A 16,272-nucleotide genomic window follows, 5' to 3' on the forward strand; every position below is an offset into this window, starting at 1 on the left:
AACACCTCACTGAAGAATCATGTTAAGTAACGATCAAAAAATAACTGTCAATCAGTGTAGACATGGCAGGCACCGTAACATCATGTTCACATGTTATAGGTACAAGATGAAGAAGAAAATGCTGAAAAGCTGACAGCATGTTAAAGATGACTTGTTTATACAAGTGCTAAAGTTATGTTTGATATGTTAATGCAACCTCATTTTCTAGTAAAGGCCAAACACTATTAAGTCATTATCTGCATTGATTTTTCTATCTTCTGAAATATTCAATTCATTGTAAATCATCTTTACTCTTTTTGAGTACCTGGAACTAGGACCATCTTTTAACAGTGATCTGGCTCATCTTTCTGGGTGAGCCTTGAGGACTTTGCTGAGTGATGTTCTCCTGGTCCACTTCTTGACCTCTCTGTCAGTGTCACCTTTAGCAGGTTTTTGCAGTTTATTGAGATTTCCCTCAACACTCTTGCCTGGATAGTCACTGAAAGGGGTCAGCAGCCACTGCAGGTTGAACTGGTGCCTCTCACAAACGTTCTCATTCTGCTGAATCATGTTAGCTGGTGCTCATTAGTAGTATAATGGTCTAAATTAGAAGATTGGAGGGAAAAACAGGTGTACTTGCTGTCTATCCTTTCTTTCCTGTCTGAATCTCTTAGCCTTTTGGTATGTGCCCTGCTTTGCTTTTCATTTTGTGTCTTAGCTGCTAGTGATATGTCCCATGCTGAGTACAAGGGTATTTGTTTCAAAAGACTGAGTGCATTTAGAGAAACATAGCCAGGTTGCATTGTGGAAATAGGATTAAAGAGTGCCCATTGCTGGGAATAGATAATGTTGAGGTGAAAACTGTCAGTTGGGCACTGACAGTTGCTCAAGGAACAGTTGGAGTAGGCTTGAAGAGGTTCACCTTGTGACTTGAGGGTTTGAAAAAGAGAGCAAACCTATTTCTGATTGGGTTTGGGGTTTTTTTGTATCTTCTGTATTTCCTCTTTGGCTGCAGAACTCTGAATGCGCACAGTAGACCATATGATAAAGCTAATTCTTGGCAGATTTTTTGTGTCATAAAATGACGTTACCATTTGCGAGACTTTAATATCTTTTACTTAGCAAAGTCTTTAGCATTCTGATCACGGCATATTCTCTTTGACATCCATCTATGCTGCTCTCATATTCCTTGATGTATGCAAAATATCTGAGGTAAAGAAGCAGTTTCCTCAATTAACAGCCCGTCTTTCATAATGTGTTACATTCGCAGGAATGTCCATGTAAGTGGACAGTTACACATCAGATCAGATGTGTAGACAACCTATGTTGCACAAAATATTTTGTCTCTGAATTTAAGAAGATTCTGTTTGAAGGTTTCCCAAGTATGTATTTTCACAAGTTTGGAATAACAGGATTTAGACATTCTTATTTAGAATATTTAAAATTAAACACGTCCTTTAGCTTTCAGCTTTCTTAAAAGGGTACATCCAACATTTCCTTTCTGCCAGTACTGAATTGGATGATGCCTTCTCTTCACTGTGCTGCAAAAAGTCTTTTTATATATGTTTTTAGAAGGAAATCCAGTTTCTTACTTGCAGCTTGTTGGCATCTTAGAGCCCTGGAGTGAACCAATAAAAACACATGTTCTGTTAAAGAACATCTATTTTTACTGGACCTTTCTAACAACCAATGACACAGAATTAAAAAAATGTTGGCTGAAATGAGTAGAAGGGATGCATTGTTTTAAATTCTATTTTTAAAACTTTTCTTTACAGCATTACACAGAAATTTCATAAGCTCTTGTTCTTGTCTAAAAGAGTGTGTACTTTCAGAATGCTATTTTAACGTTTTAAAAGTAGTTCAGGTATCAAAGTGTTGTAAAGTATGAAATTTCGTAGACAGCTAGGAATAAATACATTCTGATTGATAATTCAGAACATCTTCTGTTAATACATTGTTTCCAACATATTAAGACACGTATGTTCAAAGGTCAGATTAGATGCCATTTTTTTCAGTGATACCCTCAAAATAGATTCAGGTTGTATGCTGATTGAATAAGCCTAGTTGTTGGTTTAGGTTGGGTTGGTTTGGGTTGGGTTTTTTTTGGGGGGTGGGTTCAGATATGAAGATTCTTGTGGAAATAAAATTAAAGATTACTTACAAAATGGTAAAAGTAATCATGTCAAGGTTGACTTGATAGGCATGTCCATCCATTTTGTTACTTGTGCTGCATCTTTATTATGCATGGTCTATATATGCTGTATGATACTAGATTCCCACTGCTAGTCCTGTAGCTAGGTTTTGCTCTTAGCATATTTTCCTTTTTGGAATAAAGACAATAGCATGAATATAAATTAATATTTTAAAGGTAGATTGAGATTTTTGCATATTTAGTAATATTTACTGTAAGAAACCTGTGCTGTTATCAAATTGGGAATTCCAAAGCACTGTTTTGAAGAGTGTTGGCAAAGCAGAAAATTGGGAGGCCTGCTGATCTTACATGATCTAGAGTATTGTAATAATGCCTGAAGGAACAATTATTTTTTTCGATGGTGTTTAGATCATGTATGCTACAGAAAAAAAAAAGCTGCTAGAGAAAAAATGCATAATATAGGTTTAGTTCTTCAACTATTAGAACCTTCATGTCTGCAGATGTAATTTTCATGCTGGACATGGAAAAAGAATTACAGCTGTCATTCTGTGGTTTGTGGGGTTTTTTATGTGTGAGAAATATAGACATTATATGTCTCAAGTCTGTAAAAATATTTGCAATCAAATGTGTCTTAACAGTTTTTCTATGTTTCGCTATTTTAATGGAAAGTGTGTCTTTCTCTTTTTCTTGCAATAAAAAAACTTTACAACAGACTCTAAGAGAATGCGCTAGGCCAGAGAGATTTGCTGCCTTTAATATAAGTAATCCTATTAGAAATGAGCCCAGATTTCTAACAGAAGTAGTGAAATACAACAGATACATGAACTGAATTTTTTTAATAGTGCTGTTGGACACCTACAATTACTTAAACTGTTATTTCGAAATTTGTAAATTCAAATATAGGATTGAATCATTCTGGTTTATATACAATGATAGATACCTGATATGCAGTACATGGCTATGGACTTATTCTGTGTTTAAGAAGTATATGTATTGGTATGTTTTTAAAATTTCTATCTTGAGATCCTTAAGTACTCCTTGTTTTACTTAGACCTCTGTTATAATTTTTTCAGTCATACAGCTCTCTATTTCAGAGTTTTCCTTTCTTTGTTCTTTTTGGGGTTTTTTGATTGACATGAGCCATACTTTATTATCCCACATACTGAATTGCTCAGTAATAGGTTGTATACACGTATATGGGAAGCTCAGTTCTGTGTTGTCCAGTCACCAAAATAGCACAAGAGAATGATGATTCCACAGCAATGCTTTTGAGACAGCAATGCTTACATGGGCATTATATAACAATTCTCATTCCTTTTTTGCTAGTGTTTTCAGGATATATTTATTAAAATACTTTTTATGAATTTATTTTCTTTTGTTCCAACGGAGTCTATCAGCTTTGGGTTTTGGTGGTGCTATCCAAACTACTTGCTTGTATTATACCATTGTAAAGTGTTCCTGCTAATATTCTAGTTCTCCCTAATTCTGATAGTTGTTCCTTTGCACCTTCCTGGTACTTTCTTTGTTTTGTTTTGCTTTCATCTCCTTTTTTTTTTTTTTTTTTTTTGAATATAGTGGTGTTTTAAGAAGGTAATGATCTGTCTGCTGACAACTAATTACTCTGTCAAACCAAGATAACTGGGCAAGACTTCTAACCATTACCATAAGAAATGGTGAAATATACTTTAGCTCACAATTTGTAGATCTTTAATCTTTAAAACAGATGTTCAGTGGGCAGGAGTAAGTATACGTGTATATGCATACAGCAGCAAATGTTAAATTTTTCATTCTGTCATGAAGTTAAATATTTAAACATAACAATCTTAAAACTTCTTTTCTTTCAAGATGAGGTTTGTGCCTGGAAATTAGAGTGATCTCTTAGCGTGAAAAATACAAGTATAAAAATTACATGTATATTTTCTAATAAAAGGCTGGGTCCTGGAAATTGGAGGAGGTTCTTTCATTTGCTTGCTTTTCTAAAAGCATGTATTGCTTCCTTTATATCCAGTTACTTAATACGTAAAAGCCAAAATCTAGCCTTACATTGGCATAACTGGGAGCAGAAATTCAACCTGACATTCTTAAGTCTTTTTAAAACATTCTGCAAAATGTCTTTAATACCAAACTTATCTCTTTTTTTTGGCATACAGTTAGACCAGGAAGAAACTGAATAATGATGCACATTTAGAAAACGTAGCTGTAGTATTGGTCTGGGATTGTAACTTGCTTTTTGTCTGATGATTTCACTACTGCAGAAATGGTGATGGGGTTATTTACGTTAATTCATTTGGCTTGTTGAAAAAAATATGCCCACACTCCTCTACTTAATGGGATTCTTTCCTCGTTGCAGTGCAAACGGCTGGAGCAGGAGCTTCATCATCTGAAAGAGCAGAACCAGACTTCAGCAAACAACACGAGACATCTGACTGCTGAAAACAATCAAGAACGTGCTCTGAAGGTAAATCTCCATTTCTTCTTGCAGGCAAATTAAGGTTGTAAGCCCCTGGTGCCAGCTTTCTGGGCTGCATATATCAGTTGTGTACATTTCAGCAGAAGTGAGCTATGGTGTTTGCCAACAACCCCTTCTTTAAACACAGATACAGCACCCTTCTGCTATGGTTTTATTTTATTTTGTGTATGAAAACAACAAGGAAAAAAATAACATATCCTCCAAATTATTGGGCCAGTAATTAGTGCTAAATTCTTAGGGATCTGTCCTTGCAATATTGCATTTTATACTGTGAAGAAAACTGCAACTATCTGCCTCATGGTACCTTTAAAACTAATATTTTAAAGCATGGCTGTTTGATCTGCTCCCAGCAGTGTGTGCTATATTAATAACATTGTTGACCGATACTACTAGTGACCGCGTAGTTGATACTACTATTTGCAAAAGGGTAGCTAGTTGGAATTGGGAGGAGGAATAATAAGTCTTGTCAATAAGAATAAAAATGAGCAGAGAGGCGGGAGAGGGTCAGAGAAAGGACAGTGAAAAGTGACAGGTTATTGCTGCTTTGAGAAAGGGAAATTGTAATGTCAGTGAAAGGGATAGCTATGTAACCAGCAATCTTTACTGCTAGTCAGAATAAGAGACTGTGCCAGGTAAGATGTACAAGCATTGTGCACACCTATTCAACCACTATATTCTTTAAAATCTCTTTTATGGATTGTGGAGACACAGTATGAATACAGAGGTTACTCTGTTGATACTGTGTCATTGTTTTAAAACTGTATTTGATTTAGGCAGTCAGATCCAAACCTATCACATTTATAGGCAGATTTTCCTCCGCCTCCTTTTTTTTTTTTATATTCTGGGAACACCATTATTCATATAACAGCTTGACCAGTGCAAAGGTAGGAATAAAGGTGAATCTTTGTGTAGTTTGAAATTTCACAGTTTAAAAAAAAAAATAAGTTGCGGATAAACGGAGAGAGGCTGTGTGCCACACAAATGCTGTGTATTCCATGGGTTTATAATTGCCATCAGAATCTATGGTGAATATTACAAAATCAGGTGTGCAATACTGAAAGCATTCCATCTTCATATTACTAGAAATACAGATTGTAAACATTCAGGGATGTTTCTGACCACAGTAAGTGTTGTTTTGAATCTGGTATCACTAAAATTTAGTGCTTGCTGAGCATGCTGCTTGTTGAACATAGTATTGGTTTTCATTAATTGTATGCTGACTTGTTTTTTCTGTGTCATTGAAAATATTATGCAGAGTCCTTCTGTTAGAAAACAGAAATGTTTTACTGAAACTACACTTTTTGCATTTAATATTGCCTGACATAATGCTTACAGAATAATTATATTTTCAGAACAAGTAGTGACTTAATAGTTCAGAGTGTTACTAGGATTTCATTCTAAGCCTGATATTGCTCTCCCAGCACCTAATCTTTAAAGAACTTAATTTCTGGTTGTTACAGGCATTTTTTGACTTTTCAAAGTTAGCGGTTAATTGGTTGTAGTCTTTTAGAGGTGAGAGTCAGGAGGAAGAAAGGAATTATTCTCAATTTTTTATAAAGTTGCACTTTTTTATTTATATTATTCCTCTGTAGAGTTTGTCTCAGTTCATGTTATCATTGCCTACAGTGAGGACAGGTCCATCGGAGTCCTTTTAAAAGGCCGATGGGTTAGGTTGAATCCTTGATCTTGAAAAATTTAAAATGCCCCTGTGAAATACTGGCAACAGTAGTTAGCTTTGATATACAGTATATGAACACTCGTCCTGACCTAAGCACTCATGTAAATGAAAAGCTTATCACTCCTTTTTAGTGTACCTACAGCCTAGAAAATATGGACTGGCTGGTAGAGATGAAAGTCATGTCATGTCAGCACTCTGTTAGAAATGGGTTTGATTGGTGCTCTGGGTCTGGCTGCAGCTGGCTGGGCTGCTCCTGCTATCAACAGTGGCAGAGCTCCCTGCCAGAGAAATATTCCGCTGGAGCCCCCTAACAGGTAACACCCTGTAGGGTCTTAGCACACACCCCCCTTGTGAAACCCTCTTGTTATTAGCTTCCACCTCCTGCCTCTTGTATGCACTTAGTAGCTCCTCTAAGCACTACATGCAGAGTGAACGTACAGACCCAAGAATCCCTTTCTGTCTCCTCTCTGCTGCTCCTTTTCTGACTGCTTTTAGAGAAATAGGACGGGCAGTTTCCCTCTCTGATGAAGGGTTAAATACCAACACAACTGTTTCTGTTTTCACCATGATCCAGAGAACTACATTTACTTTACCCCCCTCCATGTGCAAACCGGGAACTGCGTTGTGTTCTATAATTCAGATGTAAACACTGTCCTGCAGAAGGAGTACAGGTATCCCTTCTGTGTCTGTCCAGGACAGTTTCAGTCAAGAAAGTTGGGGGTTTAAAATTTTTAATTTTCCTTACTTTCTTGAACTTAATTAATATTATCTGATTTAGTTTGGCAAAATATGTGTTCTGGTGATAGGTGGCAAACGAGGAATTTGATCTGCTTTAGAGTAACAGAAGTGTAAACATCAGATGTGGTACAAGGATATTTGCAATCTTAACTGAATAAAAATACAGTAATCAGGATCAGCTAGATTAAGGATGGCATAAAAGTTTGTGATAAAAAATGAGATCAATACCCCTATAGGGTCTTGAAATATTTAACAACAAAACTTAACAGGTATTTCTTTCTCACTTTTTAGAATTATCTTAGAGTAGGGAATTGCTCAGAAGGACAAAAGCACAAAACCAGTCCACAAGAAACCTATTTCTTTCCACTGATGGTGCAGAAAAGCTGCAAGCTTTATTTCAGTTATATTAGCTCCCAGGGCTGCTGCCACCCTTGAGGTAGTAGCCACCCGTAGAGAGAGGCAAAGCAAGAGAGGGATAGATCGTAACTGTGGGAGAGGCGTAGTGGCGGTAAATTGGCCAGATCCAGGATGTGGAAGTCACAAAGATGACATAAGCAGTCTTGCATACTGTTGATTTTACACTTTTAGGTGCCATGTCACACCTGGGGATCATGTGACAAATAAAACATATGACACATAAGACATGCTGTATAGACCTATACTGTGCCATTTCATCTTACTGTGAGATACGACGTCTGCATGTCTGTGGTAAAATAGCTCTTCTTAACTAATCTGTCATACATACCAGTAGTATGTGATGTATGAGTTTCCATATTTAATGTATTTATTGCGCAGACTATTCCTTACAGTCATGTGGGCCACTCAGTTCCACAATGCCAAACTGGTACACCTAATTTTTGTAAAATTCTTATTGGTTATAGGGGATTGTATTAATGGAACAAAAAGGCCAATTTCAAATCTTCCCTCCAGGCAATGCCCACAACTGCACAGAGGTCATTCAGAGAAGCATGTGGGCCCCTATTTCCATAGTTAAAGTAAAATAATCCTCTTCTTTGTGAAACCATTTTAAAAAAGTCTCTTATAATATTTCAGATTGAATTATAGCTAAATCTTTTAGGGATAATTGCTTCCTAAGGGCCTATACATTTGTGATCTTAGTACATTTTCATAAAGTAACATCTGCAAAGTGCTTTGCAGTTCTAATGTGTCAGAGTCTATATGTAAGATTATTCATTTGTGCTTGGCCTTCATAATTAACATTTGGTCTCTGCTGATTCTGTTAAATGTATTCCCACAATACAACGAAATAGCTGATCCAATTAAACATAGAAAAGTTGCAGAATTGCTGTTTTTTCATTAGTATTCAAATATTGTCATGGTTCATTTTATTGTTTTTAGCTTTGTAGTGTGTAGTTTTGAAATGCAGATTTTAATTAATACATTTTTGTAAAGAAAAATAAAGATTTTGCCAGGTGTGTCCTCTTTACTCAGTTGAAGAAGAATAGGAAATAAGTCCTATGAAACACATAATGTGAAAATTCATGGAAAATTCTTAACTACGTTTGAATAAAACAAGGAGAGGTGGCTTTTTCTTCATAGGCCTAATTTATTTTTAATTAGGTGGCACATTCTTCATAATGCAGCTATTAATCTGCTTTAAAGATGAGAGACATACTAATTTTACTTCCCAAACAAACACTCAAAATGGAGAAGAGGGCTTTTTCGTGATGAGCCCTTCATTGACTAAGTGAGTTTACTCCGTCCAAGTATGATGTTGTTAGAACTTGTAAAGGTTATTAATCTCTTTCAGAGCTGTTGAGATGTTAATTTTTTGGTTATAATTGCTTGCTTTGTTACAGTTTTCTGTCTAATCAATCTTTATAGCTGTGAGTTTCTGTAGAATTGATCCTACATACTTCCATGGTTTTATTAAGCATATCATAAATTTAGAGTCAGAGACAAGAAAGTGATCTGAAGGAGCTGTAAGAAATTCATCTACAGCAGTGTCATAAAGCAATTGTAGTCAATGTCATCTACTTTCTGCTGACGCATAAGAATTGCGTTGAGGTCAGGGAGTCCACCATGCATAGCAGATTGTTAGTTGTTCCAGTGATCACACCTGTGAAAAAGCCACTCTAGAAAACTTAAGTATTTCCTGATGCCTGTCCTAAATTGTATGAAGCTCTGTTTTGATTCCCAGAGTTTCCCACCTTCTTAGGGTAGCAACCATTTTTCCATTTGGCTTGACAGTGGCAACCACAAAAACAAACCAAGCTGACTAGTCAACGTATCATCCATGAAAAGCATGATTCCAGGAGGATCTGATGTCATACAAGCTTAAAAAAAATCAAGAAAAGCTTTAATATTAAGTGTTTGCTATGGCTGAAAAGCATGGAGTATTCATGCTATTTAGGCATATAATATTGACTATGGAATAAAGAGCTGCTTTCAGAAGATAGTAACTGTGGCCCTTATCTACAAAAACTAAGTAATTCTATTTTTATGTTTAGAGCTTCAGAGATGAATCTTCAGAGCTTCCTTTTAACGAGTTTAGAGCTGATTTATGGCTATAAAGCCTCTGATTTGTTTCTGACAGACATACACACTTTGGAAATGCTCTGTAATCCAGGCCACCTTGCCTTAGCCAGTGGTGGGAAACTGAGAGATCCCGATCTCATGTATTCAATTTTAATTTCAGCATATAATTTTTGCATTTTATCATAGCTACCAATTGCATCCTAGAAAACTCTTAGAGAAAAGCCTTTCAATACTTTCATAATCATACCAGATTGATTTATTAGAAACGTAGAATGTTAGTTTTGAATGTGACAAGGCCCAGCCACATCCAGAAGACCAGTCTGCCAACTTCAACCATTTTGACTGTTGCACTGTTGTTAAGTGCAGTGCTTGTGTGAGTGATAGAAACTGGCTGCTAATTACCTATATTTTATAGCTAACAGAGGAATATGTTATCCACTGGTGAAATGGGTGATACACCTTTCTCCAGTTTCTAGCTACAAAGTAACAAGACATTACTCTGCAAAGAGTTAAAGATTGCTATTGATCTAACTGTTGGTATGATGTTATTATTTGATAAAAGATGCTTTAAAATATTGTGCTTACTTCAGAGTGGTTTGTTGGGGGTTTTTTCAGTTGAACAACTCAGCAATATTCATATGTTGGACAGTCATGCCATGATGTTTTCATTTCACTCTCCAGTAGTGACCCTAAGGCAGTATGTGCCATCATTTAAATGCCTGGGTAATGTTAGAGACAAATTTGCTACCCTGTCAGTAAAGCTGGTTATAAACCATATGAGATCACTGTTAGTTTTTAGAGTGGAAGTTTGCCGAAATTTGAATGCTTGAGTTACTTTTCAGTACATAGTGGAGATGGAAATAAAAGACCTAGTAAAACTTGGAACATGCTGCTGAAAATCTGGATGTGGATAAGAATGCACAAACATTTTTCTTCAGTTGCTGCTTCCTAGACACTATCAGACAGAGTAGATAGAGTTGCAATCTTAATTGCATTGAACAGAGCCTTTGCTTGTGCTGCACCCAAAAGCACTTAATCACAAGGTCTTAAAAGGTGTCACTAAGGTTAGACCCAAGTCTGTTCAGCTCTTATCCATGCTAGAAACATGATTAGTTGCTTTATAACTGGTGTTATTAAATAGTACTGTACACCTCAGAGCATATCAGTGTAAGCTGGTGCATTGTGCCATAAATGAACAGTAAAATGAGGCCGTGTGCAAATCCAGAAATAATTCTGTCCATATTCCACTTAGATCTTAATTTTCTGCATTCCATTCTGCTTAAGTTGCAGTCTCTCCAAAAGCCATCCAGACTTCTGACAGCCTGCCCAGTTATCTGTATGTATGGAGAGGGAGAGTGACCAACATTCCCCCTCAGTCCCAGTGGAAAAAATGCAAGCACTGGTCAAGTGGTCTTTAAAGCAGTCATTTGAAGTTTCTTTGGACCCAGCTGTTCCTCTGAGCCAGATTTCATAACCTGGCCCTCTGGTCAGTTCAAGTCCAGGGATCATCAGCTAGGGATTTCTCTTTCATCTGCTGTCATATATTTAGAAGTGTAAAAGTTTGCGTACATGTATCCTCTATAGACAGGAAATGACTAATTTAGCACAGGTATTTGACCATGAGTCAAAGAACTGAGTTCAGCAAGTTGACCTATTAGTATTACTTTCAGTGGCCAGTTTTGTTAATTGTTTTTTTGGGTTTGTTTGGGTTTGGTTTGTTTTTTTTTTTTTTTGTAGCTGTCCAGGCTGGTAGGCGTTTTAGTTATGCAGGTCTTGACAAAGTACTTGTTCACAAGTGACAACTACATTCTTAGTGATAGTCTCCTCCCATCTTGTAATTAATGATTTAGCACTGATAGACATTTGTATTCATTGACCAAAAATATCTTCATTTGTATAGGGAGTTGAAAGTTACAATAATTCCTTAAATGTGCCATAAGCAAATAATAAAATATTTTTCCCTGGATGAAAACATAGGCAATAGTTTATGAGATGAGACTTTTGCCATTCACTGAGAGTGAAGTTGTCCACAGTCCCTTGAGAAACACAGGCTTGCAGAGTCTGATAAATCTGATTTACAAGTAAGGAATTGAAGAGAAATGATGTTTGGTAACATTAGTGCTTGCATGATTTTCAGTGGTCAGCTTGTGGTTTCATTGAAGGCCATTTGTACTATTCTTGGTTCACTAAGGCATCGCTGTGGGACAGAGTTTTGAACTCATTCAAGCCTTTGGTTGTTTTCAAATTGAAGGAAACAAACAGATGTACCCAAGTTCTTGTCTTTGCTTCCTTGGTTGCATTAGCTATGCCACCTTCCTGTATCGTTAAGGCTGTACTTTCACTGACAGTGCTGTCATCGCAGGCCTGTATGTACCATGTTCTAGGCATCGTAGCTACTCAAGATTTCTGGGACTGTTCAAAAGACAGAAGACCAAGCAGTGGTGTATGTTACTTAATTGTGAAAGACTTGAGGTTACAGTGTTTCAAAGCAAAATAATACATAGATGAGTGAACATTTATTGGCAGAACAACATTTGTCCTGAAAATGATCCCGAGAAGAATTGTATCTGTCTAATTAATTAGGCATGTCTAGAGCACTATATCTCTTAAGGAATTTGAGCATGCTTCATGTTGCCTGTAAACAGCTGCACAACAGTGGCACCGGCTGTGTCTTGATAGACTGAACAAACAGCATCTTGGCTAAAAGAGTTTGTTCTCCTTGCCTGAGAAGTGTTAAGTCTTTCTTCTTTCCTGTTAACAGATGCTGAACATCTCTTAACAAGAGCAGATATGTTTATTGAACTTTGATTCAGTTCTAAGCTTTAAGGAATTCATTACTCATTCACACTTTGTGTTTGATGTCAGCTTTCATCTCCTCTGCTAGAAATTCCTTGGGGGTCTGTTGTTTTTTATTTACAGCCTTCTAATTTCTCTTGGCACCAGATTACTCTTGACAATCTTAAACATCAACAAACTGTTTGCATATATTATAAATGTCCCCTTGTCTTTGTGGATGATGTGGTCATTCAAAACTTTTGGCTGAGTCTTTTATTTTTGGTTTCCATTTTACAGGTGGAAACTGTCTTCCCATGAGGTCAGTCAGTGTTACTACTTAGAATCATAGAATAGTTAGGGTTGGAAAGGACCTTAAGATCATCTAGTTCCAACCCACCTGCCATGGGCAGGGACACCACACACTAAACTATGTCACCCAAGGCTCTGTCCAACCTGGCCTTGAACACCACCAGGGTTGGAGCATTCACAACTTCCCTGGGCAACCCATTCCAGTGCCTCACCACCCTCACTGTAAAGAACTTCTTCCTTAGATCTAACCTGAACTTCCCCTGTTTAAGTTTAAACCTATTACCCCTTGTTCTACCACTCCAGCCCTAATGAAGAGTCCCTCCCCAGCATCCTTATAGGCCCCCTTCAGATATTGGAAGGCTGCTATGAGGTCTCCACACAGCCTTCTCCAGGCTGAACAGCCCCAACTTTCTCAGCCTCCCTTCATAAGGGAGCATTTGCCAGTGAAGACTGAGGCAAAGAAGTCATTAAGAACCTCAGCCTTCTCCAAATCCAGGGTAGCCAGTTCTCCCGATAGCTTCTGGAGAGGGCCCACGTTGTCCCTGGTCTGTCTTTTATTTGCTACGTACCTATAGAAGCCTTTCCTGTTATTTTTGACATCCCTTGCCAGATTTAATTCTAACTGGGCCTTAGCTTTCCTAACCTGGTCCCTGGCTTCCCAGACAATATCCCTGTATTCTTCCCAGGCCACCTGTCCTGGTTTCCACCTTTTATAAGCTGTTTTTTTCTCTCTGAGTTTCCTCAGCAGCTCCTTATCCATCCATGGAGGTCTCCTGGCCCTCCTGCCGCACTTCCTTTTAGTTGGGATGCAACACTCCTGAGCCTGTAGCAGGTGATCCTTGAATATCAACCCCTTGGGCCCTCCTGCCCTCTAGGACTATATCCCATGGAACCTTACCAAGCAGGTTCCTGAAGAGGCCAAAGTCTGCTCTCTTGAAGTCCAGGGCAGTGAGCTTGCTGCATGCTCTTCTCACTGTCCTGAGGACCTCGAACTTGACCATCTCATGATCTCTACAGCCAAGGCTGCCCTGGAGCGTCACATTCCCCACCAGCCCCTCCCTGTTGGTGAGCATGAGGTCAAGCATGGCACCTCTCCTCGTCAGCTCCTCTATCACTTGCAAGAGGAAGTTGTCTTCCACGCTATCCTGGATTGCTTGTGCTGGGTCATACCATCCATTCAACAGACTAGCAGAAGTATTATTTTTGATGAATGCAGCAGGTTTTTCTAGTTTCAGGTTATTCTTAATCTGAGTTATTGTTGTCCCAGTCATTTAGGCTGCTTCCACGTCCTCACTTTTGGTATGGAAAAATCATCTCTTTCATGGTAATAGGCTTCTGTGACCATGAACTTCTTGTTGATAAGGCCCTCTTATGCACTTCCATGCACCTGCTTTTCCTTCTAACAGAATAGATTCCACTGTATAGTTGATTCATTTGATAACCATCTGGGTGACTTCCTGGAAGTTTCTTCCTTACTCAGCGATGCTGCCACTTGGTCTTCCATTTTCAAGGATGCTTTGTTTCAATTATAAATGTTCTGCAGCATTTTTAGGTTTTTGTCTATACTCACTCAAAGGACCTCAAAACTGGAATAGTTTATGGCTTGGGGCGTATCTCAGATATTTGTGTTCTAGAAATAGATATCTGGAAATAAACAAATGCTCTGAAATTGTAGAAAACAGAACTAACTTTGCAAAACTATGCAACCTGTACTAAAATACACTGAAATTCATGGGTATCTAGTAAATTAGAATCACAAAATCTGATACGTAAGCCAAACATACTAGAGAAACCACAGTCATGTTAGGAAAGCTACTTACATCGAAAGGTGAGTTCTTATAAAAACAAAAAACTCTATTTAACTGTAATCATAAGCTTTGTTGTCATATCCAATAGTATAGTTTGTCACCCCAGAAATGGGTTCATTTTTCCTTCCTTCTGCCCAATAACATGTCTATAGTAGTACTACTATGAACCTTTGTAAAGTCTGAGGAGGTGTCGTATTGCTGCACTTCAAACAGCTATGAAAAAGAAAAAAAAACCCCAAATTTTTTTTACTTTCCCACTAGTACAGACCTTCATTTCAGGATTACATGAATGAGGAACAAAGGGCATATGTTAATCTAATTGTAAGACAATCATGAAACCTAATGTATCAGACTTATAGTAAGAAAACTAGACTCTCTCCTTCACTTGCCACTTTCTGATACTGTAAATCATATTTCCAGAAATATTTCCTTATTTCTGAAAGATTAATAGATTAATCTTTCAGAGATTCTAAATCTGAAGCAATTTTGTACATTAAACATGAACAGTTTCCTGCAGTGTTTAAAGAAGCCCTTACCATTAGTTTCTATTAATATTGTTCCTAATCTTCACTGGCATATTTTTCAAAATATCTATCAACATCATACTATAATAAAACAAAGGAAATAATAACAATATTTAGCCAAGTTCAGTTTTTCCTTTCTCAGAGTTACCAAGTATCAAATGATGCTGGAGACAAGATACCATGGAATAATAGAATGGATTGGGTTGGAAAGGACCTTAAGATCATCTAGTTCCACCCCCCCTGCCATGGGCACGGACACCACACACTAAACTATGTTGCCCAAGGCTCTGTCCAACCTGGCCTTGAACACCGCCAGGGTTGGAGCATTCACAACTTCCTTGGGCAACCCATTCCAGTGCCTCACCACCCTCACTGCAAAGAACTTCTTCCTTAGATCTAACCTGAACTTCCCCTGTTTAAGTTTAAACCCATTACCCCTTGTCCTACCACTAGAGTCCCTAATGAAGAGTCCCTCCCTAGCATCCCTATAGGCCGCCTTCAGATACTGGAAGGCTGCTATGAGGTCTCCACGCAGCCTTCTCTTTTCCAGGCTGAACAGCCCCAACTTTCTCAGCCTGTCTTGGTACGGGAGGGGCTCCAGCCCCCCTTTCATCCCCCTGACCCTCCTCTGGACTTGCCTCAACATTTCCATGTCCTTTTTATGTTGAGGACACCAGAACTGTACACAGTACTCCAAGCGAGGTCTCACAAGAGCAGAGTAGAGGGGCAGGATCACCTCCTTTGACCTGCTGGTCACTCTTCTTTTGATGCAGCCCAGGATACGGTTGGCTTTCTGGCTTTCAGATTAAATAAATGAAGAGGAGGAGTGACATTGTTTATATCTTATTTTTTCTTTCAGAATTCTTGTTTCATTTTCCATATGAAATCTGTTATTCATACATGCAGAAAGAAATTATGGTAAATCTTAATTTTAAATCATTTTTTCAGTGTTGAACTGTGCACCATTCACATTTTATGCTGCACAGGAAAATGATCCCCTTTTGTTTGAGTGGCAACTGTAAAGAAGATCTTGAGCCTGAGTGCATGATGACATGTCAGTTACTTGTCCTACAATAAAATGTATAAAAGGTAGTAACCTAAGCTACCTTGTGCAGAAGGTAAGCTAAAGGGTCATTAAATAGCAAAGGTCTTGCTCTGACCCATCCATGACCTCCTTATCTGAAATGCCTCTCAGAATTGTTAGAATCTACTTTAGATCTTGGGTACAGGAAACCAGGGTAGGATAAAGGATCAATATAAATTCTTCAGAATTTTAGATATTCACTAAAGGAATCTTTGTTCTTTGTATGTTTAAGTTTATACAAATTTCTGTTTAGAAT

The 16,272-nt window shown here is 37.8% G+C and overlaps 1 protein-coding gene across 1 annotated transcript in view; it reads left to right on the forward strand.

The window, feature by feature from the left end:
* Nucleotides 1-4,481: 4,481 nt before the first annotated feature.
* LOC104404320 (mirror-image polydactyly gene 1 protein-like) overlaps nucleotides 4,482-16,272 on the forward strand; it is a gene marked incomplete at its 5' end in the record, with an annotated part of 73,713 nt that continues 61,922 nt past the window's right edge. The window contains one exon of the mRNA XM_010012720.1: nucleotides 4,482-4,589. Coding sequence (XP_010011022.1) covers nucleotides 4,482-4,589 — 108 coding nt within the window. The remainder of the gene's footprint in view (nucleotides 4,590-16,272) is intronic.

The sequence above is a fragment of the Nestor notabilis genome, unplaced genomic scaffold (genome assembly GCF_000696875.1).
Source record: "Nestor notabilis isolate BGI_N333 unplaced genomic scaffold, ASM69687v1 scaffold13944, whole genome shotgun sequence".
NCBI classification, from domain to species: Eukaryota; Metazoa; Chordata; class Aves; order Psittaciformes; family Psittacidae; genus Nestor; species Nestor notabilis.